At 40.7% G+C, this 22849-nt stretch overlaps 1 protein-coding gene across 2 annotated transcripts in view; it reads right to left on the reverse strand.

The window, feature by feature from the left end:
• KAT6A (lysine acetyltransferase 6A) overlaps nt 1–22849 on the reverse strand; it is a 103436-nt gene that overhangs the window by 45087 nt on the left and 35500 nt on the right. The window contains exons 3-7 of one of the 2 annotated variants that reach the window (XM_043454008.1): nt 8395–8503; nt 5707–5822; nt 4852–4933; nt 2858–2972; nt 1185–1501 (exon numbers count right to left, since the gene is read on the reverse strand). In XM_043454008.1, coding sequence (XP_043309943.1) covers nt 1185–1501; nt 2858–2972; nt 4852–4933; nt 5707–5822; nt 8395–8503 — 739 coding nt within the window. Of the gene's footprint in view, nt 1–1184; nt 1502–2836; nt 2973–4851; nt 4934–5706; nt 5823–8394; nt 8504–22849 lie in introns of both variants that reach the window. The other variant, XM_043454007.1, reaches the window with a different exon arrangement.

Consider the following 22849-nt stretch of genomic DNA (forward strand, 5'->3'; position numbering starts at 1 on the left):
TAAATTTCTAACACTTTCCAGTAGACTGTTCTAATAATCTACCTCCAGTGAAATGGTTAATTCAGAAATGCCTTTTATCACCCTCTGCTTTATGAGATTCTTTCCTAAGTCCAATCTGAATGGCCTGCATGTTTTCTCAGATAAATGTTCTCAGAGTGGGCCTTATCTTCGGTCTACATGGCTGATAAAGACATGAAAAGTAAAAGCCTAAACTGTAATTTAGTTGATTGCCACTCAGGTGAAAAGTCAATCAATACAGCACAAAAGGGGGGCGGATCTGACAAGGATGAGGATCTTTCCCTCCTGCAGTGGCCCGGTCCATCCTTTACAGAAGCAGGAATGATACAGAGTGGGGAGTACAATCCCCGGTGGGACAGTCGGGGGAAGGAATCAGAGTTCAGACAGCCCCCCGCAGCCCATGATGCACCACCCGGGCACACACAGCCCGTGACCTCAGAGCCCACTCTCACTCTTCGACTTTGCTCACAGCCCTTTCTACTTCCTTCACATGACTGGGTGCTCTCAGCTCCACAGCGGTGAGACCAGCTCATCAACACTGTCTCCTCTGACTTGAACTATCTGCTATACTTTTAACTCTTCTTCACAGATCTTATCTAAGCTGAAAATGAGGGAACTTAGCCTGAAACGTATGCAAATGGTCTGAAGCTGTGGTTCTCTAAGTACAATCCATGAAAAATTACAACTGTATCTGCCAAGATCTGAAGTAAAAAATCAATGACCTCATCATATTTACAAATAATTTGGTCTTTCACTTATGCTCAGATTAACAACAGTATATTTATCCACACTGCAGTTTCCTTCCAGGAATAAAAACAAGCATCATGAAGTTCATCACATGATTTATTTTGTAACTTACGAAATATAAAATTATCCCTGAGTCAAGGTTATACCCCACATTTCTGCAGGTAGATTCTTTGTCCTTCCACCAAGAAAAGCATCTTCTTTTGTCTAAAACTCCTACTTGTCCATTCTCCAGCTTCATCTCTAGGCTCTAAATTCCTGCCATTTTTATCACCTATCACCTAAATACATGACCTTGAACATATTCTCATATTCCAAGACCAATTTTTAATAAATCAAATATAAATCTACTCCAGATAAGTAGTGTTATTCCAAATAATAGACTGTGGAATACTTTTTGTTTCCAAGCGAGCAGACTTTACCTGTGGGCCAATCTGAAGTGCTTGGTTTTCTGTTGCCCTTTTTCCTAACTCTGTATTGCTCAGAGTAGTCTACCACTTCCCCCCGAGGCTTCCGCCCATCGGGAGAAGGGGTAAAGAATTTGGTAAGGCCATCGATGAGCCCTTTGGTTTTCTTATTGAACTTCAAGGGGACACTGCCATCTCTGCAGAAGTCCAAGCCATCTATTTGCTCTAAGTATCCTTCTTCTGATGACGACGCTGACTGGCTGGAGAGGGTGATTTTACGTTTCCGACCCCTTCCAGGGCCTGTTCGAACTTTGCTGAAGGGACCTTTTGACCTAAGGAATCAAACAGGGAAAGGGAGAGCTATTAAAAAGAAATCTTTATAAGGTTTCTGTTTAATGCATAACACATAATAAATATCTACAACTGTATTTTTAAAATCCATATTGTTAAGAATAGTCCATAAACTGTAATAAATATTATATGATTAAGATGTAATATTATTAGAAACATCCACTTCTGGGAAGCCTATGCATTTTATAATGAAAAGAATCCTAGGCCAGGAGTCAGACGGCATAACTGAGTCATAACTCTGCCACTTACTAGCTGCACATCCTGGCGAAATCACATTCTCTCTAAACAATAGTGTCTTTATCTACACACTGAGAGTTGTACCAGAGAAAACCTAAGACCCTTCCCGGTATGAAGGCTCTTCCTAGGATCTCTACACCAACTCAGAGTTAGACTCTTACCTCTCAGCATAAGGATGGGTTACTCTCTGCAAGCCAGGATTCAAAAGATCTTTTTATAGGAAAATTAAAGCTTGATTTAAGATTTAAAAGCATGAATTACAGTACTGGTTCTTTGTATTTCAAGCTGCTAATGCCCATTCACTTCAGTTTTATCACCTTCAAGATAGTCTTAAAGTGTAGAAAAGGTGGGTAAATTTTATGAAAGGTTGACAGGCTTAAAGGTAGTTTACATATCATCAAAAGTGACTTACTGGAGAGATACTTCAAAACAAAAGACAAAATTAGCTACTGAATCTTGCCCCACCTCCTCCAGACCTAATCCAGTTTTCTAGTCTACAAGAGATAATTACATTCCTGATTTCTGCTAGTAGGTGAAAAAAAAATTCACATTATTTTACTTTAGGACATAGAAATGGAACTTAACTATGACCAATAAGAGAAGCTATCCAGCAATTTGTACATATAACACAAACTACTGAGATAACATTAAGAGAAGAATCTTTGAAATGCTTCTATAACGTAATTTTTTCTTCCTTGTTTTTCAGGTAAAAGAGAAAATTTAAGGTAACGGTTAACAGCCAGACTTTGGTGCCAGCCTACTGGGGTTTTAATCTCAGTTCAACACTTACTATAAACTATGCAAGTTACTGCTCTATGCAATAGCTTCCTCCTTTGAAAAAATGAGCGTACCAACAGTTCCTACTCCCCTGGGCTGTCAGGAGAATTAAATGATATAATACACGTAAAGCTCTTAGAACAGTGGATGCCCCAGCCCGCTCATGAGGGCTCAATAAGCATTAGCCATCATTATCATTACATAAAAGTCAACCTCCTTTTCCGAATGCAAACAAGTGAACCCTGCACTACAGAGAAGGCCCTATCCTCTTCTCCCCTCACCTTGCCACAAGTACAACTTACACCGTGTTTTGTTTCTTTAACCTGTTTTTTGGACGTCCTATTGGATTAGCATAGCGCCGTTTTATCTGTGCTGCCTTCTTCTGTAGAAGTTTTCTTCCTTTTTTCCTAGGTCGACATATCTGACATATCCACATGCCTATAAAGAAAGAAAATTCCACATAAAAGCCCAATAGATATAAATCCACTGAAGGAGTTCAGACAGTCTAAGCCAGGAACTCTGAACCTCTTTCAGGTCAAGGACTCTTATTTGAAAATCTGATAAAAGCCCCCAGAAAAACAAACATGCAAACACATACACAGAAAACCCTACAAACAACCGGGAGAGACCCCGAAGGCCACACACGGCTGAAGTCCACGGGTGCTGACTTCATAGCCAGCACTCACAGGGGTTTCTAGTTCCTGTTCTGCAAGGAAAGATGCCAGGTTTCCACAGAGAAATGGTTGAGTCCAGGACTGGAGCGGGGAAAATACAAGATAACCTAGAACAGCTTGTGGTGCCGGAAAATAAAGACGCGCTCAACAGATAATGAAGCCGTGTCAAAATGACCCAGGAGCCAACTTGAAGGAGCTCCCAATGGCCAAATCTGGGTGAACCAAAGGAAAAAGGAATAATCACAGCAATGGACAATAATTCACAGAATAAAGTAAGTATCTATGAACCATAATTAAAACAGTTGAATAAATACATGCGAGAAAGTGATCCCTCTTTCTTACAGCAGAATTCCAGTTAGTAAGTGAAGAAGAAATGATGGAAATAAAAAATCATCAGTATGCCGAAAAACACCAGAGTAAAAATTAGCAATAATTGACGCTAAAGGAGTTGCAAAGCAAAAAAAAGAGTAATTGTAAGGTGTCTGTCAAGTTCTCCACTATAAACAAGTGACCCAAGTTACCACCACCAGTAAGAAGACAAACTACAACACATCCCTGCTGTGATGCACCAAGAGGGAACAACCTTTGGGAGAGCTGAGTAAATGGTACAGCGAGAACTCTCTGTACTGTTTTTACCATGTTTGTGTAAGTCTGAAATTATTTCAAAATAAAGTGTTTCCTGCTGTAAGCTGCCATAAAACTTCTTTTGTAGACATTAAATAGACAGGAATGAAGTCCTAAGAAAATTTCTACTATCTGGAAGGATTCTCAGAAGGCCTCTGCCCACATTTCAAGTAAATGGAAGAGGTAGGAAGAGGGGACACTTGTTCTTCCAGAACATACAAATGTGACTCTTCAAATGGTAACCATCAATAGTCGCACAGAGGGCGCAAGTAAAATCCTGAAGTGGAATAACTTGGCTACAGTAACTCCGGCTGGGTCCCTTTCCATCAGCAGGAAACACTTCCTCAAAGAGACATAAAGTATCTCACAAGCATTTTACTTAAAAAGTCTATAAATCACAAAAACCTGAATTGAAAATGGAATTTATGATAAGACAAAGCAGAGACGACTAATGATTTTTTTGAAGAAACTGCAAGCATATGATAATGTGGAACTATATCTCAAGTAAATACCTTTCAGGGAACAAGAGTCAAAAGAATAAAATAACATTTTTAAGCTGTATTCTTCTGATTTGGGCATTTGTTTGCTTGCAAAATATTGTAAATTTTTTTGAGGTTTTCAATAAACCAGAGGCTTTAATAGCTTTAAGCCCCTCAAAGGTGATGAACTGTGATATAATCAACATGACCTAATAGAGTTTCACTTCTTCAAGAAATAAATATTTCAAAGTATTATAAAAGTAAAGTATTTTGCCCTCTAGCTACAGGGCTGGCAAAAATCGGTAAATGGACACCTTCACCTCATGGATGCTTAAACACTGAAAACAGAGGAAACTAATACTAAACCCACACCACATAAGAACGTCAGGAGACTGTCCCCATCTTTACGGTGACAGCTCTCCACTCAAGACAACCCAAAGGAGAAAGAGGCAAGCTATTATTTCACTTTAACAAAGTAGATTAAAAGGCGCTTTCACCAACCTGCCCCTTATCACCTTGATTTCAGAAAGTACTTCTTACCTTTTGGCATCCGAGTGAGTGGCGGATCACAACATTCCATGTGAAAACCCCGGTCACAGGAATCACAGAAGAGCATGTTATCCTAAAGCAGAGAAAGAACAGCTCTGCTCAATCAAATGAAACAGAAACATGTTAGGATCATGACTTCATGAAACCTAGGAGGCTCCTTTCCACAAAGGAGATGAGTTACCCAATAATAAAAGTTCCCTTAATCTGCAGTAGTTGAGTAAATGCATAGCCTGAGTTAGCAAAAGGTTTTGCTTCATCCAACTTTAATAAGGACCTAAAGTTTCATTACTTCTAAAGAAATGTGCATCCAGTAGCCAGACACAAGCTAACATTTTTAGTCTGCTTTAATAAAAGAGAGAGAAAGATGACTATAATTAATATAACTGATCATTCCTAAATGAATACCTCCATAAGACTCAAATTTCACAAGTATTTCTTTAAAGTAGCTAGTCTGTCTGCAAACATACAATTAAAGTGCTTTAGTAACTACCAAGAAATCTGGAAATTCCCTGGCAGTCCAGGGGCGAGGACTCTGTGCTTCCACGGCTGGGGGACCCAGGTTCGATCCTTGTCAGGGAACTAAGATCCCATAAGCTGCACAGTTTGGCCAAAAAAACTGGCGAGTGGGGTAGAAAACTGCCTAGAAATTATTCAAGAATTAGCCAATACTCGCTCAATCATCACTGAGCAAGTATTCTAAACTAATGATGTGAACTTTAAGAGGCTACTGTTCTAAACTCTGCTGAACCAAGTGACTGAAAATAATCAAACATACATAGAGGAAAATGCCAGTGGTACACTCAACTTCTAAATGAAATATTCACAATGGAAGGCAAAAATACTCACTGCATTTTTGCCTTGATCTCGACAGGAGCTGCACGTTTTACACTCAATGCACTGCCACCGTAAGGCCTTCACTCTAACCGTTAGTTCAGGGGAAAACTTTAAACAGGATGGATGACCTAATAAAAGGTGAAAATTGGCAAATGAAACAATCAAGAATCATTCTGCAACTGTATAAAAGAAATGTTGTAGAAAAAGGCAGTTATCTTAAATCAAAACATCAAGGAAAACAAGAAGCTCCTGGAAGCTTGCCACACTCGCCGTATCAGGACTTGGCACTCCAGTTCAGTGTTCTGCGTGCTACATACATCACCCCCTCCCAATCTGATTATTAAAAAACTTGAAAAATTCCAAACTTGTATTAAGGCTGCATTAATTAAAGTACTGTGTGTGTGTACACATGGTCCTGTGTATATGAATACCTAATAAGCCTTGGCCATTTCTGGAAGAGTAAACACAAAAACTGTTCACAACTGTAACATCCTAGGATACAGAGCTATAAATACTTTTCAGGAAAAGGATTTTACATTTTACTTTATACCCTTCTGTGCTCTCATTTTTTAAACAATAACCTGTTATGTTTATAACTAATAAATTTTTAAAATCTCATCATTTAAAAGTGAGTTATGTGCTCATGATTTAAGGCACTCAAGATAAAACTAAAACCTAAGCAATATTTCTACTGTGATCAGAATTAACAGTAACAGAAAAAAAAAAAGTTTCCTCTCCCAAGAGTTATAATCAGTTTGATTCTCAAAAACTTAGGATAGCCAATTTGCTTGTAACTCTGAAAAGATTTATCTGTTTCCTCTAAAAATTAGTTATGTTTACTTTTCTTCAGTGAGAGAAAGGGTTGGTTAAATTATCTTTCTCTTTTCTATCAATAAATTTTCTTTTTTAAGAGATGATAAGAAATTTATCATCAAAACATCACTAACATCCAAGGAATATGGGAGTATAAAAAATCTCATCTATAATCTCATCATCCCAGAAGAGCTATCTTCATGTTCTACTTTTCCTTTCTAAACTAACTAAAGCCCTTGCATAGTTTTAATTATAGGATATGTACAGCTTTGCTCTGCTTTTCATTATTTTATTCAAGCAAACTTTATATTTACATTTCTTAAACTGATTATACTCCAGAGTTGACACACAAGAACCTACCTGATCATCTGCCTGTTGTAAATATTGACACAATTAGCCCATAACAGTTATTAGAACACTAAAATGAATTATTTCATGATTACAGATTCTTTCCTTAAGTTAATTCCTTAGAATAAATTTCTAAAAGAGGAATTGGCAAGTGAAATGAAATAAACATTTCTGTAGCTTAAGAGGTAGATCTGCCCTGCCAAAACATGCTCCAAGCCCTACGATGTAACATCCAGGAACATCAGCGGCGTACAAACATTTTATCACAATTTTATCAGCTCCAGTTTGGGCTCTCTTATCTTTCAAGCTTTATAAAAGCTCTAAAATAACACTTCACTGTTGCTTTGGTGGGCCTTCCTATTATTATTTGGGGAAAACATTTTTAATGTGCTCAACTCTTAATTTCTCTCACATAAACGGCCTATTCATTGCCTTTGCCCCTTGGACTTTAAAAATGTAAATGCGCTCTTTATAGCTTTTGGCCCTTTCCCAAATGTTTAACACAATTATTTTTCTGAAACAATTCTTCCTGTTTAAAATTTGGGGTACTTCAGCTCTCAATTTGGAAAACACCCAAATTTCACACACTTGACCACGTTCTTCCTTGGTGGCCGTGACGGACAAGCCGCCCTCCTGGCGCCACCACCAGCTCACGCCCTGCGCAGTCCTCTCCCGCCCCAGACAGGACTCTCGGCAGTGACCGTGTGACTGCTCACTAAGTGTAAGAGACGAGGCCACTCCACCTGCTCCTTCTCTCTGATGGGCACCTCTGCCACGTCCCCGGAACCAGGCCTCGAAGCCCGTCCAGAGCTTGCCTCTTCAGCCCTTCCAACAGTCTTACGAAAAACCTTATTCTGGTATTAAATTCCCCTCCTCTTGAAGCACGTAGTGTTTTCTGCTTTCTGGACTAAATCCTGTTTGTTACTGGTATAAAACACTGAATATTAAGCCAATGATCAAAGATACTACAAAGCTTCATAAGTTCTTAAAAGGTAGACAAGAAATATCTCTGAAATTAACAAATTAGGAGACTCTTTGAAAAATCTTTTTTAGAGCCCCAAATTTCACACAGCTCACTAAACTGCAGTCAACACTCTGTTTTTCAATGTGACATATTGGAAGTTTATGTAAAAAAAAAAAAACAAAATCAAATCTGTTATCATCCTGGTTCTATTCACAAAGGCCGAGGCGTAAATCAAGGGTAAGTAGTGATTATTAAAGAAACCAGTAATAAATTCCAATTGACTGCTGTGATTTGAACAGATGCTGGAGAGTGAAATATAAAGACTAACAGAAAAAAAAAAGAAGTTTATGAAAAGCTTTCTATAAAAAACAGCTACTAAGACCTGATTTAAGTTAACTGAATAAAACATTTCAATTATACATCTAAACTCCTCCCTCATCTAGAAGCTCATCTCAGGTATCTAAAACCAGAATCAAATGTAAATGTTACTCTCTTAAAGATCAAGTATACAATTTCGAGTTAAACATCCTCTTGCCGGACAAGCCCCGTGAGACGGCACACAGGGCGTCACCTACCACTGTTGCCGCAGTCCGCACAGGAGATGAGTTCCTCTGGCTTCTTTTCTCGGTTTTGCTCTTTTGTGCCAAGACAGAAACTACAGATGGGGATTGGTTCAGCAACTGGCTGCAAAGAAAAACACAATTCCCTCAGTACTGGGGCTTTTCCTTAGTGCTAACATAAAGACAGTAAAAGTACCATTTTAAATTCCTTTAAGAGTTGCATATAACTTTGGGACAAATGTATACCCCTCCAAAATTTCCAAAGCACAAAGTAGATGGGTTTTTACCAAGCCTGCTTTGGCTACATCTTTACAAAGGGTCCTGACACTGGCAACTTTGGTCCAAAAACTCATACCCCAATCAGTTGGTCACTTAGAAACTAAAGGACACAATATGGGTTAAACAAAGCACATCGACTACCTAAGAATGAAAAATTCAACAAAATTAAGTACAAGAAATCATAGTATTAGCCTTTACAAGGCATGTGATATAAGAAAAAAGTAGTAACAATCATAAAGAAAAGCAGAAGTCATTAGTGCAATGAGGCAAACAGGGCTCTGTGCAAATGGGAAAATAAATTCCAGTAGTGGGCCAGAAGAGATGGGTTAATGAGAAAGACAATGCATATTAGTGCCAGTACTTAATACATGTGTGTTACGGTAATCTAAGAAGTCTGTCCAAGGACAACTGATAGTAATTGTTAAACGCAGGTTTAAACCTAGGTCTCTAGGTTCCTCCACAGCAGTGGATGGACAGAAGGGCAATACAGGTAGTATAAACAAGGTAGACTTCGGGGTACAGTCTGCCAAGGCTAGTACTTTAAAGATACAGTTTCTGTGATAAGCGGGGGTGGGGGGCGTGGGGGGACGAGACAGAGAGACTAGATCAGTTCTTTAAGACTGCCACTGAATATCTTATAAAGAAGTTGGACTTCACCCTGCAGAAAAGAAGAACAACGTTACTGAACCAAGAGACGATCACCTGTACTTGAGAAAACTAAACCTAGTAGCAATAAAAAAGGCAGACTGGGGAAAAAGGAATGGAAATGAAAAACTAGCTACCGGCTCAGAAAGCAACCAGCTGTGGAAGTAACAGAAAAGGAAATGAGTTAACCATGACACGACCCAGCAAATGAACAACAACAACTTAACTGAAAAGCTGGTGACATCATCAACTATGAACGTCATCCTAGAGAAGAAAGTCAGGAGGAAAGGAAAGAGACGGCGAGTCTGATTTCAGGTGTGTTTCATCGGGAGGTACTCTCAGCTACCTCTCTACGCTAAGCTTGGTGCAGGACAGTGACACAAAGCCCTCCAGACGCTTTCAGTCTAGCAGGGAGAACAGATGCAACGTCCACAGGTATCAGGACAGAAGTACAATAATGGGAAACACGGGACCAAGTGATCAAGCAGGTGCACATGGGGCCAGGGAAAGGCTTCCTAGAGTTATCTGACAGGCCGGGCACACCTGAAGGGGATGTGAAAAGAAAATACAGACTCACAGAGAATCAGATTTGGGAGGCGGGTGCTATGAGCTTAGTTTGGGTCTTAATAGAGCTTAAAATGCCTATCAAACATCCAAAGAGCAATGTCCATGGATCTGGAGTTCAAGAGAAAGGTTGACTTGGAAATTAAAATCTAGAAGTCATAGTCAGCCCTCCATATCCCTGGGTTCCACATCCTTGAATTCAACCAACTGTGGATCCAAATCAGTTGAATCTGGAACCCAGAACCTGCAGATACCCTGAGGGCTGACTACACACACAAAACAGCCATAATGCCATCAGCTAATGGGTTTTCCCATGGAGAACAGGTGGAAAGGAGAGCCAAGAACACCAATACGTAAGGGGCTGGCAGAGGAGAAAGCCTGGAAAATAAACAGACTAGTGAGAGAGCTCAACGGTACATCAATGTAAAAACGTCCAACACAAGCAAACTAACAGTATTGCTCAGCCAAGACATGAAATGAGAGATGAACAGCTGGAAGTTGTCTTTTAACAACTGTGGCTGTGGTAAAGACAACCACGTCCTTCCTTTAAAAAGAACCAGGGAATAAACCTGGCAAAGACGTTACATAGCAGCAGAAGCTTGAAGTAACCTCTAAAGAAGGCAGAAGTAAGGTCATGAGGTTTGAGCTTTATGCTGCAGCCTCCCAGGGCCTCTAGAAGATTTTAACAGAGGAATGATATGAGCAAGATTTGAAGTTTTAGAAAGTCACTGTGTAAGTGGCTGGAAATGGATGGGAAGGAATACGATCTACGTATGATCCATGCCATGAGTAACAAAGGCCTGCATTGAGGCAATGACAAAAGGACTGGAGAAGAGACATAAGAGGAATATAAAAGGCAGATCTGCAGGAACTGACGGGTAACTCGGGGCTAGGGAACAGAGAAGGGTGGAAGACCAGAGAGACACCATCAAAGCAGCGAAGAGGCAAGCCACGGAAAGGCAGATCTTAACACACATTTAACTAAGCAATGTTCATATCCAGCACGACATACATACAAACCCTCACATGTCAGTCAGGAAAAGACAGAAGACTTCAACAGGTACTTCACAGCAGAAAACACATGTGACACAGGGTGGCACAGCGTCACCTCCTGGACCTAACCACGTCACACCGGGGGTGCTGCTCCTCTGACCTCGTAAGACCAGGCATAAAAATAATAAACATTTTAGCTACCAAAAAAAAAAACAGAACCCGTAGAGAAATACTATTACCAACAGTGATCATGATATTGTAATGTAACTGATAATTCCAGGGATTTTTTTTTTTTTTTTTTTAATTTCAGGGCACTTTTTAAGCACAATTTGGGCAAGAGTAATAGCACTTTGAGAATTAGTCATTTCAGCTGATGAACTACAAGCCAAAAAGTGGTTTAAATAAACCATCGAGGTTACAACATAAATCTATGAGGTTTTCTGTGTGGATCAAATAGAAGTGCTAATCAGCTAATTGTGTGGTTTGTTTGGGCACATCCCTAACCATATCACGAAGTGTGAAAAAAATCACAACTCCAGATGATTCTCACTCCCGAAATATCACTGAGTATGAAGATCACTGAGACAGGCCAACATTACACTGTGTCCGTTCACTGTAAGAGCTGAGCCTGAAATGTACTGGAGTAGTGATATTCGTAACATTTTCCAAGTAAAACTCTACCAGCTGATTTCAATCGTCCTGTATCACAAAATAAGAACAACGGATAATCCAAGAGCAAATCTTTAAAAATATGTATAGATATACAATATGCCATATGATCACTGATCTCAGAACTGTCAAAACATAGACCTTTTATCTCACTGTTCTCATATCTCTATAAAGTAAATCTATCCCTACTGCTAGTAAAACAAGAAAAAAAAAATTGCACCACACACCATTAAACACAGAAGCCAGAGTGAGCCCGCAGCATGGCGCCCACCTCTCATCCAGCCCAATGACATCCAGTTTCAAGACCCGCTGTGACCTGTAACCCCCCCACACACACCCACAGGGTCTCTCCAACATCACCTGCTGCTGCTCCCTCTCACACTCTACTCCTTCCTGCTTGCTCTTCCTTTGCAAGTCAGACGTTCCGAGACCTCTGCACCCTCTTTCCTTCTGTCTGGAGGCACAGCACTTCCCTCGATCCTTTAGACCTCGACTCAAAAGTCGCCTTCAGTAAGACTCTCTCTGACCACTCCATCTAACACCTCAAAACAATTTGCCAACCACAAAAACTCATATCCCCCCTACTTTATTTTTTCTTCTTAAACTCTCCTCACTAATTGAAATATTGTATGTGTATCTTACCATTTGTTCCCCCAATGCAATGCAAACTGCATGAAAGCCATGATTTCCATTTGCTAAGGACTGTATTCTGCACTAAGAGCAGTATCTGCCACACAATATGCATTTAAAGTGCTGTTCAGTGCTTTAACTAAATTACCCTCAACAACTGGAAACAATAAGAAAAGCATTGTCTGAGAGAGAACAATGAGTCAGTTATGAGCCTGACAGAGTTACGCACAGCTCAATAATAATCTCAATAATATAAAAACACTCTACTGATTATTTAGTTTATATGCAGAGTGCATCATGCAAAATGCTGGACTGGATGAAGAACAAGCTGGAATCAAGACTGCCAGGAAAAATATCAATAACCTCAGATAGGCAGATGACACCACCCTTAGGGTAGAAAGTGAGAAGAACTAAAGAGCCTCTCAATGAAAGTGAAAGAGTAAAAAAGTTGGCTTAAAACTCAACATTCAGAAAACAAAGATCATGGCATCCGATCCCATCACTTCATGGCAAATAGATGGGGGAACAATGGAAACAGTAAGAGACTTCATTTGGGGGGGGCTCCAAAATTACTGCAGATGGTGACTGCAGCCATGAAATTAAAAGACGCTCGCTCCTTGGAAGAAAAGCTATGACCAACCTAGACAGCATACTGAAAAGCAGAGACATTATTTACTGACAAAGGTCTGGATAGTCAAGGCTATGGTTTTTCCAGTAATCATGTGTGGATGTAAGAGTTGGACTATAAAGAAACCTGAGTGCCAAAGAATTGATGCTTTTGAACTGTGGTGTTGGAGAAGACTTGAGAATCCCTTGGACTGCAAGGAGAACCAACCAGTCAATCCTAAAGAAAATCAGTCCTGAATATTCAATGGAAGGACTGATGTTGAAGCTGAAACTCCAATACTTTGGCCACCTGATGCGAAGAACTGACTCACTGGAAAAAGACCCCGATGCTGGGAAAGATTGAAGGCGGGAGGAAAAGGGGACGACAGAGGATGAGACAGATGGTTGGATGGCATCACCAACTCGATGGACATGAGTTTGATCAAGCTCCCGGAGTTGGCGATGAACTGGAAGGTCTGGTGTGCTGCAGTCCATGGGGTCGCCAAGAGTCAGACACGACTGAGCAACTGAACTCAACTACTGTTTCCAAGTGATTACATGGTCTCAATAACTAAATAAGATTTCTGCCACAGCAACCCACTGCTATTCGACTTCTCAAAAGTAGGGGGAGGTTTGTGGCCGGAGGCATGTAGATGGTACTGTGTTGAGGAGTGACGCAGGCTGCCTTAAGCTCCGTGTTGAGACACCCACAATGATCACTAGATGGCAGCATTGAGACAAACACACAGCAGAGGTTCTGCTAAGTAGGCTGAAGGTTGCGTGGCATTCAGACTTGGGTTTGGGAAATAACTTTGGAGAAAAAGAAGAGCAAAAATTTTGCCCAATGATCTCTACTACATGAGGTTAAGACATGAAAAAAATTTTTTTTGGACACAATCGTTTAGACAATCTTAAATATAACATTTTCTAGGTGCTGAAATACATCATCTGATATTCCCATCTTTATTAAAGTCCAATTTTAATTTTTCCCACACTTGACTTTAATTTTTTAATACCACTATATTCTTGTCTTTGTCTCAATGTTCTAGTATCTTCTGAGGACCTCAAATCTATCTTTATGTTGTCTCTGTTTTTAAACACTGACATAAAGGATAATCAAGAATCTGTTTTAATTATTTCTTTCAAAACTGAATTGAATGATAAATTCTACAACTGTGACCACCAGAATTTTCAAGGACAAAACTGATTTGTAAACTTAGATTTCTGATTTTAGAAACCTCTAAGCGATCATGTCATAGACTCTGAGGTTAATAAAGCTTTGTGACTTCTTAAAAGTTACAAATTCTCATTTTATGACCACTGGACATGATTAAGACAAGTTAGCAGAACCAATATTAAGAATATGAAAGAAATACGTAATTCATATACGATTCTTTGAATTACTCAAATATGCACTAAACAGTAATAATAGTCATATCGTTCTTCCTTAGACTTAAATATAAAATATCTATAAAGCACTACAAAGATTTTAAGATGATGAAAAGCTTCTGGAAATGATAGCAGCAATGGCTTCAAAACACTGTGAATATACTCAATGCCACTGAATTGTACACTAAAAGATGTTTTAAATTTTTATGTAAATTTTACCATAATAAAAAATGAACAAAAAAATTAAGTGGTATAGGTTTTTCATATTCTCACAAGTCAGATAATTAAAGTAGTAAGGTCAAAACTGATGAAGGCGAGAAGCAACTACTATGATCTGTCCTCATCTTGAAAACCTGTGTCTTTTAACTGTTCCTTTGAGTACAGAAATTAAGACTTAAGAGATACAGTTTTAACTCTCCCCAAAATGAAAATTTTTTTAATTACTAGTAACAAATTCTGATAACTGAATTTCACCATGAGCCATTTTATTCTTATTGTACCTACCCTGAAGTTGGTTACCTTTTAATCTAATTACATGAAGACAGCTCACCCTTAATGCCTTAAAATTTTTCTTGTAAAACAAGTCTAAGCATTAAGATGATTTAAGTAATAAGGTCAAAACTGATGAAGATGAGAAGAAACTACTATAATCTGCAATCAGGCACCACTCAGTCTGAAGCAGAAACCTCTTTCCAACCACTGCGTATCTGACCCAGCTGGGTTCTGAGCCACGACAAGCTCTCCTCAAATCTACTCCCCAAACTTCTCTTCCTTATATTTAACTTCTCCTCAAGCTAGGGACCTCACCTACCTCTTTGAATTCTTCTAGTGGTTCAGAGCTATCTGTTTATCCTGTCTCTTTCTTCTCCTGCAATTACAATCAAGTAAAGTAAATTTAACTGCCAATTAACTTTCTTACATAGGTATTTATTTCATATAACTTGAAACTTAAATAATTTTCAGCACAGATATAATTTATTAGTTGATAACATGTACTGCTAAAGTATTGTTATGTATAATAAAGCAAAAAGAATGGCTTTGCTATATACATCAATAATACATACCCAAAGGATAAAGAGGAGGTACGTCTCAGCTTAGAAGAGAGGCAAGCTGAACTATTCGCAGGTATAGCATAGTGAAGGAAAGCAAAACGTTGCTCAGTGACTGAGAGCACAACGGAAACAAAAATTGCTAGGTTTTCAAAGTACTATCCAAAGAATAAAATGTCTTATAAATGCTACTGTTTGGTAAGCACTGTAATATAAAATAACATTTGAGAAGATAGAGAATCAGGACTCACATTTTCGAAGCACTTTCAAATGTCAGTAAATAAAAAACAAAACCCATACAAAATAATTAGAAACCAATTAAACTGGTTTCACTTTTCACATTAACCACTTACACACATACACACAAAAAACTCTAAAGCAAGCTCTCTGAGAGAATAATTGCATGATTCGTTATTTCCAATACTAAAAGGGAAGCAAACTGGCCCATAAGAAAGAGTTCACTTTAGGAAATGCTGGAAGGCATTATACTCTGTGGAGAAGGCTGGACATTCTAACATACACCGTCCGCTTCAGTCCGGCAAGCCCTCCTCTCGGCCTCACCCAGCTCTTCACTACCAACGGCCTTGAGCAAACTCATGCTTCTCCCAGATCCTCTCCAACAGCTTAGAATTCCATCTGTCTTCACCTTTCCCAGAAAGACAACCCTGGTGCTAGTAGCTCAGCTGTGTCCAACTCTTTGTGCACCAGTGGACTGCAGCCCGCCAGGCTCCTCTGTTCATGGGGTTCTCCAGACAAGAGTGGGCTCCCATTTACTCCTCCAGGGAGAAAGACAACCCTCGGTAAGCAGAAATTACCCTAGAACTCTTAAGTCATGTCTTAAGTGCCTTGCACACAGTATGTACTAAATAAGCATTTACTGAAATTAAAACACAACAAAATCACGCTTAGCTCCAAACAGGTTTATCAGTTGCTTACTCAAAGCCTTTTCTCCAAGAATCAATAACCTTCAGGGGAGATATACTTGGGCAGGATTTAATTGCTTCAAATTCTTCAGCACCCCATATGCTATTAAGTACTCTATGGTTGCTTATTAAACATTTTTTCCGGACAATCTTTTCCTTAAAAGTATACAGTTGTAAAAGAAACACAGTAATAAAACAACATGAATGGCCTGGAAAAGAGTCCATTCTCTACTATTTATAGTCTACAATAAGGTAACCTTGCATAATTTTAATCAGTTCCAACATAACCAATCAGCCATTACAAAGCTTTAACAGGGGTACTAAATTGAGTTCCTTTATTATGATGAGCTCACTCAATGACTTCTACAATTAGGTATAATAACAAGATCATTGGGGACAGAAAATAAGTTAATGATATAATTAGATCAGTAATGATCAATTTCAATTTACACTTTTACTATGTATATAGATTACTGCACATTTAGATGAGAAAGCAATAATCTGTCAAGGCAGTATAACAACTTTCTACTTCTTAATCAGAGGTGATATCAAAAATGATAATATGCATATTTGCTGGATTTAAATTCTACGCTAAGAAATCGTAACAAGTTGTCTTTCTTTCCCATATTCCTCAGTTATTTGAAAGCTCTGCTTTCTGTTTGTCAGACACATGAGCACGTATCAATTTCCTCATTCATCCAAATCCGACACTGCCAAGTTCTTACTGCCGCTCCCTTCCTCTGTGGCCTTTCCTTCCTACTTCTGTTTCTTTTATACACCCATGGCTCTCCCCTAATTCTGAGTCACATCACCAATACAATGTTCTACACGGACTGACCCGTCTTTCTTTGATGTGTTTCTGCACACTACTACCAGATCGTCCAGATCGTGGGTATGTGTGAAGCTGCTCCAGTCGTGTCTGACTCTGTGCAACCTCTGCACTGTAGCCCACCAGGCTCCTCTGTCCATGGGACTTTCCAGGCAAGAATACTGGAGTGGGCTGCCATGCCCTCCTCCAGGGATCTTCCAGACCCAGCGACTGACCAAGGGATCGAACCCAAGTCTCTTCTGTCTCCTGCACTGGCAGGAAGGTTATTTACCTCTCCTGCCACCTGGTTTTCACCCTCCTAAAATCCTACCGTCTTTAATCCAGTTACTTTCCTGGATCAAAACGTGCACACCCCCACTGCCAGCTCCTGTCACTGCTATGCCGCTCTCTCCCCCACACACCAAGCTGCCTCTCTCCCACTATCTTCGTCTACTCCCAACTTCTCAGGTGGCCTCAAATGCCACACTGAATGCTCTTTCTCCAGGTTATTTTACCCCATCCCTCAAAGTTCTCTGTATCCCTGCCTCTAAGATTCAACTCAGTAGCGCTTAGGGATAGACTGGGTTCCTTACTTACAGCATCACACTGGCCATGTTACGTAACTCTTTGGTGCAAAATGGTACAACATACCTACTTTTCAAGTTACTAAGAAGATTAAATGAGATAAAAGTTATGAGAATGTAACTCAAACATAAGTACCTAAAAAAGCAGATTTCTTATACCCCTCTTCAAAACTGTATCTATCCTTCAAAGCTTACCATTGTTAAGTGACTACCTTTTAAGTCAGAGCAAATTTTTGTTCTGATCCCCTCAAAAGGCACAGTGATTAAAATTTTCCATGGACTAACAGATTTTCTATATATGGCATTTATTTGCATGACGGCATTAAGTTTTTTTTAAGTCTTTCTGCTCACACAATTACCACTTTTTTTAAAAAAAAAAGAACTATACAGGTACTTGAGTATAAGAGCATTAGCAAAATAATATCTTCTATGCTAAAAATATACAAAAGTGATGGTTTACAAGGAGAAAGATGTTCAACAAGACTTTTGTGTTCCCTTACATTTTTAAGAGACATTTATTTACCAGCATTTATTCTAACCAAACTAAGGTCTAAAACAAGTACCAAATTGGCAAACAGCATCATTTCCTCAAGTCTGACCAAAAATACTAACTGCCCCGTATCTGACACAACATATGGGGCACTGCAACAGTCAGTCTGAACTGGAAGGGCCCTCAAAAACCATCACACACGCACTTTACCGGACTAAAAACACGGTCAAAGGCTACAGAAGACTAAGCAAGTGATTAAAATCAATACTCAAAGTCAGGTATACATTCTAAATTCAATAACTAGAGTACTAACTCTAGTCAAAAGCTTCAACTCAGTGACTCAACCTAAAGATAAAATAATTTTTTAAAAAAAAGAAAGACCTTACAGATGGGAAAGGCTGAGTTCCCATCACTGGTGAACAGTAATACTATCACTAATAATGTGACGTGGCAGGATTTACTCTTACACACTTAAAACTGAAGCTGACCAAGGGTCCTCCCCTGCCTTCTTCAACGGGGAACGTCATCCACAGCAACCCCTCGGGCGTCCAGGGGTCAGGACACGGCCCTGTCGCTGCCATGGGCCAGGGTTCAGTCCCTGGTCAGGGAACTAAGATCTCGCAAGAGGCACAACACAGCCAAAACCAAGCTTGTTCAAAACAGGAGAGCAATCTTTTACCCCTTTCCCCAGTTACAGAGAATGATGAAGGAGGGTATAAGAAAAACAAAAACGCAGAAGCCAGGGCACATCCCTGCTAAACAGCTCTTGTGTTTTAGCTAAGCATCTTAGAGTCCTGGTAAACAAGGAAGGCAAACTGCCTGCCTACGAAATGGAGAGAGGGGGTACTGACAGAGGGTCAAGGAAGCGGAAGGAGGAGGGGGTGTGGAGAAAGAGGTGGCCGGGAATAAATTCCAAGAAGCAGGTTGGTCAAAGGACTGCGAAGATCTGTATAACACTCCATTCTAAGACTGTTTCTGTGCTACAAGAGAAATCTTCAAACTTGCACTCCACATGAAAAAGAGAAGTGAGCAACTTTTCAATAATGAAAAAACAGTGAGGGAACTTCAGTTCTGTTCTTCCCGGAGCAGCGCAGAGGGCAGAGGGCCACTCAGGGAGGCCAGCCTCACCGCTGTGGCTGCAGGGGAAAGTCTTCCCCACCTACAGGCCCCAGGACCGCCAGAGAAAGCAAGAACACTTATTACAACTTTGTCGGCATCTTCATTTTAGTTTTAACAGAAAACTTTATCCTCATAATGAAATTGTTACATTCTTGTTTAAAAAGTTAAGGGAAGAAAGAGAGAGAAGACAGTGAAATCCCCCCTCTTCCTCTCCCACAATAACCACCATCCACTGAGCACCCAAAGTACCGTCACATACACTTCACAGGCACCAACACGTTTAGGCCCAACAACCACCCTATGGGGTAGGGACGCTGATCACCATTTTCCAGATGAGAAAACGATTCCCAGAAAGACTAATGCGGCAGAGCCCAGACAGAAACCTAGGTATTCTGGCTTCAGAGCCTATGTGCTTCAATCTGGAACTGTGCAGTTTCCGTTCATATACACTGTTCTCAACTCTTCCTCTAAAGACAGTTTAAATCACACACATAAATAGGCTCATATGACATATGATGTATAATCTTCTTTTTGTTACATTTCCACATCAGTAAATCTAAATCAACATCATCTTTCTAATGGCTAGAAAATATTCATTACATGTTCTAAGATAACTTAACCAATCCCATATAAATGAACATTTAATGCTTCTAATATTTTATTATATCCAATACTATAATCAAATACCCTTGTACACACATCTTTGCTCACTTTGGGACTGTTTCCTCAGGACATATTTCTTGGCCTGGAATTGCTGGGTCAAAGAGGTGCTCATTCCTAAGATTTCTGATGCACGCTGCCAAGCGCATTTCAGCGAGGCTGGCTCCCACCGGCAGTGTCTGTGCCCGCCACGAGGCTGTCCTCTCTCAGCTCCATGCTCACCCTCAGGCGGCTCTGAAACGTTGGGCTCAGAAGGCCCACTTGGCTTCTCCTCACTCTGCGGCGTCCCCAGGAGGCCCCAGCAACCGGGGTGCTGGAGGGCAAGCAGACGGAGAGCGGCAGAGAGTGGATGAGCCCCTTCCGGCCGCTCTCCTGGGCCGGCCGGGGCCGGCCGAGCAGCACGGGCGGCTGCGGTCTTCAGCTGCTAGCAGCTCTCTCAGAACCGCCTCCATCTCTCGTGAGTGCTGCTTCCCGACTGCGTCTCGCCTGATACATGGCATCTCTATCCTTTCTTACAATGTTCACTGCGTACTGGAGCACTCTTGATCGGCAGCGAGTGCTGGTTACAGGTGACGGCGACGTGTGCTACTCCTGCCTTAGCGACGCAGCACGTCTACCTTCAGCTCAGCGTCCTGGACGCAACTGTATCCCTCCAGGATTCGTATGTGGAAACTCTAACCCTCGCAGGACTGCACCTGGAGACAGGACTTACAAGGAGTTACAGTCAGGAGAGATTACAAGGGTGGGCCCCCAAGAAGAGGCCTGCGGTGCTCCAGGGGCAGGAAGAGCCCCCAGAGAAAGAGAAGGTGGCCATCTGCAGGAGGGGGGAGGCCTCAGGAGAAGCGAGCCCTGCTGGCGCGCCAACCGTGGGCCTCAGCCTCCACAGCTGTGAGAAGAGTGGGGTCTACGTTCTGAGCCACCCAGTCTGTGGGGTTCGGCAGTGGAAGCCTCGGATGGCTGAGGCAGGTAAAAGCGCCTCACACAAGTCTCGTCTTCAGTGTTACCTCTACACACTACTGTCCACACCATCTATTATGTATAAGGACACTGAATCTGACGCTGGAGAAACAAGATGTAACAAAACTAGTTCCTTGCTTCTGGGTCTTAGAATCTAGTTGTAAAAACAGAACATACACATTAGAAATACATTAGAGTACAGGGTAACACATGAGAAGGAACAAATACAATGAAAATACTATAGTTAAAGGCACCCAAATGAACCTATTTATAACAATGCTTTCCTAAAATGAAAAAAAAAGCAGGACCTCATCTTATTTTTTAAAGGTTTATATAAGTCTTTCCTTAATAGCTAAAACTATTTTCTTCAGACATGGATTTAAACAGTCTCACCAAACTATGGAAAAGCATAAAAATCTAATTTCTCTAAGATCACTGATACATTTTACACAGTCCAGATACTCAACTTCATTAGCAGTCTTGAACTTCCAGATCTCATATTATCTTCTTTAATTCAACACAGCAAATAAACGAAATCACTTCTGTTCTAGAAAGGTCTATCTGCAATGCTGATCTACGGTTAAAAATCAGTACTTCTCTCAGCTGTCTTCAAAGTCCTTTGAGAAGACATCCCTCTTCCTGGAGAACGGATTTTTTTTTTTTTAAGCAGTGTAATAAGCTCAAGGAGGTAGCAGGACCGTACTTGTCCACAACCCGACGGCTGCCCAGGCACACGCATGCTGATGCCTTGTGTTCACACCCCAAGCCAGTATTCTATCAAACTAAACTCTCTCTTTCAGACATTAATATATTTCGTCCTCAACATTACCTCTATAAGAGTATAAGTAAAGCCTGAAGTGTTTTGCAGGCTCAAAGCCTGAGGCCAGCAGCTTTTCGGAAGAGAGGACAGTGTCCTGAGGAGGAGAACACGGAGACGTCAGGCTCCACGCGGCGAGCCCTGAGCACGCAGACCACACGCACCGGAAGAGCCGGGGAGGCGAGCCGGAGCAGCCAGCCTGGCTCACGCTGCACGTTCCTGGCAGACACTCAACTCCTCCTGCTGCTTTCCTAGCCGGCACATCTATCTATGTAATGTCACCAGATCCAGGGAGGGAGTGAGGCTGAGAGGAGGGGGAGGAGGAGAGAAACTGCTTTGCAGGCTGCCCGCCCCTCCGCACATGCTGCTACTATACAAAGGATGTCTCGAAAGCCAGTGCGTTGCCACTGCACAGATCCAAATGCTGCACACGCACGCACACACATGTGCACTCCACCCAAAGAACAACTGCAGAAGGCAGAGCTGTCATTGGGAAGGAGAAAGTCTATAATTAAAGTCCTAATTCACAAGAAATGACTCCCTTCTGAAACTGCTGTCAGCTCTCGGAAAAAGGAAGGAGTTGGGGAGGTATTCTAACCCCGTGGGCAAACATCTAGCGTCCACAAAAAAGAGCCTGAGCTGGTCTGGTCCATGCCCACTACAAGCATGTGCTACCACAGAAGTAAACCCGCAATACTTCTGAGAAGCAAAAGCATCCTGTGTAGTAACAATTACCTTATATATACCTAATGTAGTTACCTCAGACATACCTAACACAGTTACTTGCCAATAACTACAGAGAATAAAAATGAACTTTAAGAAACAGTTCAGATACCCTAGAAATGCAGTATATGTAGGAAAGTTTGCTGTTCTTAGCACTCGAGTGTGTGTGTGTGTGTGTGTGTGTGTAATAGATACTCCAACCCCATGACACATTATATGAATCACTACTACCAAACGCAATACATGAAAAAAAAAAAAAACCTGAGTATTTATTTAACCTGAGAAACTAATCTATTTTAGTCTAAAACCAAAAATGCCTTTTCAAGATCAAAATGCTGTATCTCTGAAAATAGCATACAATCTGCCCTTAAGAATGTGTCATAAGAAACAAACAGGAAATAGCGTGTGTTGAAATCAGTAGTTATAAATAACTCTGTTCTACACTGACATAGTTTATACACAAAATATAGTAGCTTCAACCAACAGTTGTGCTTAGGACTTCCTTCAATTTAAATTTTAAAATCAGCTAATTAAGGAGACAGCTTGACAGGAAGCTGTCCAACTT

Source organism: Cervus canadensis, chromosome 31, assembly GCF_019320065.1.
Source record: "Cervus canadensis isolate Bull #8, Minnesota chromosome 31, ASM1932006v1, whole genome shotgun sequence".
NCBI classification, from domain to species: domain Eukaryota; kingdom Metazoa; phylum Chordata; class Mammalia; order Artiodactyla; family Cervidae; genus Cervus; species Cervus canadensis.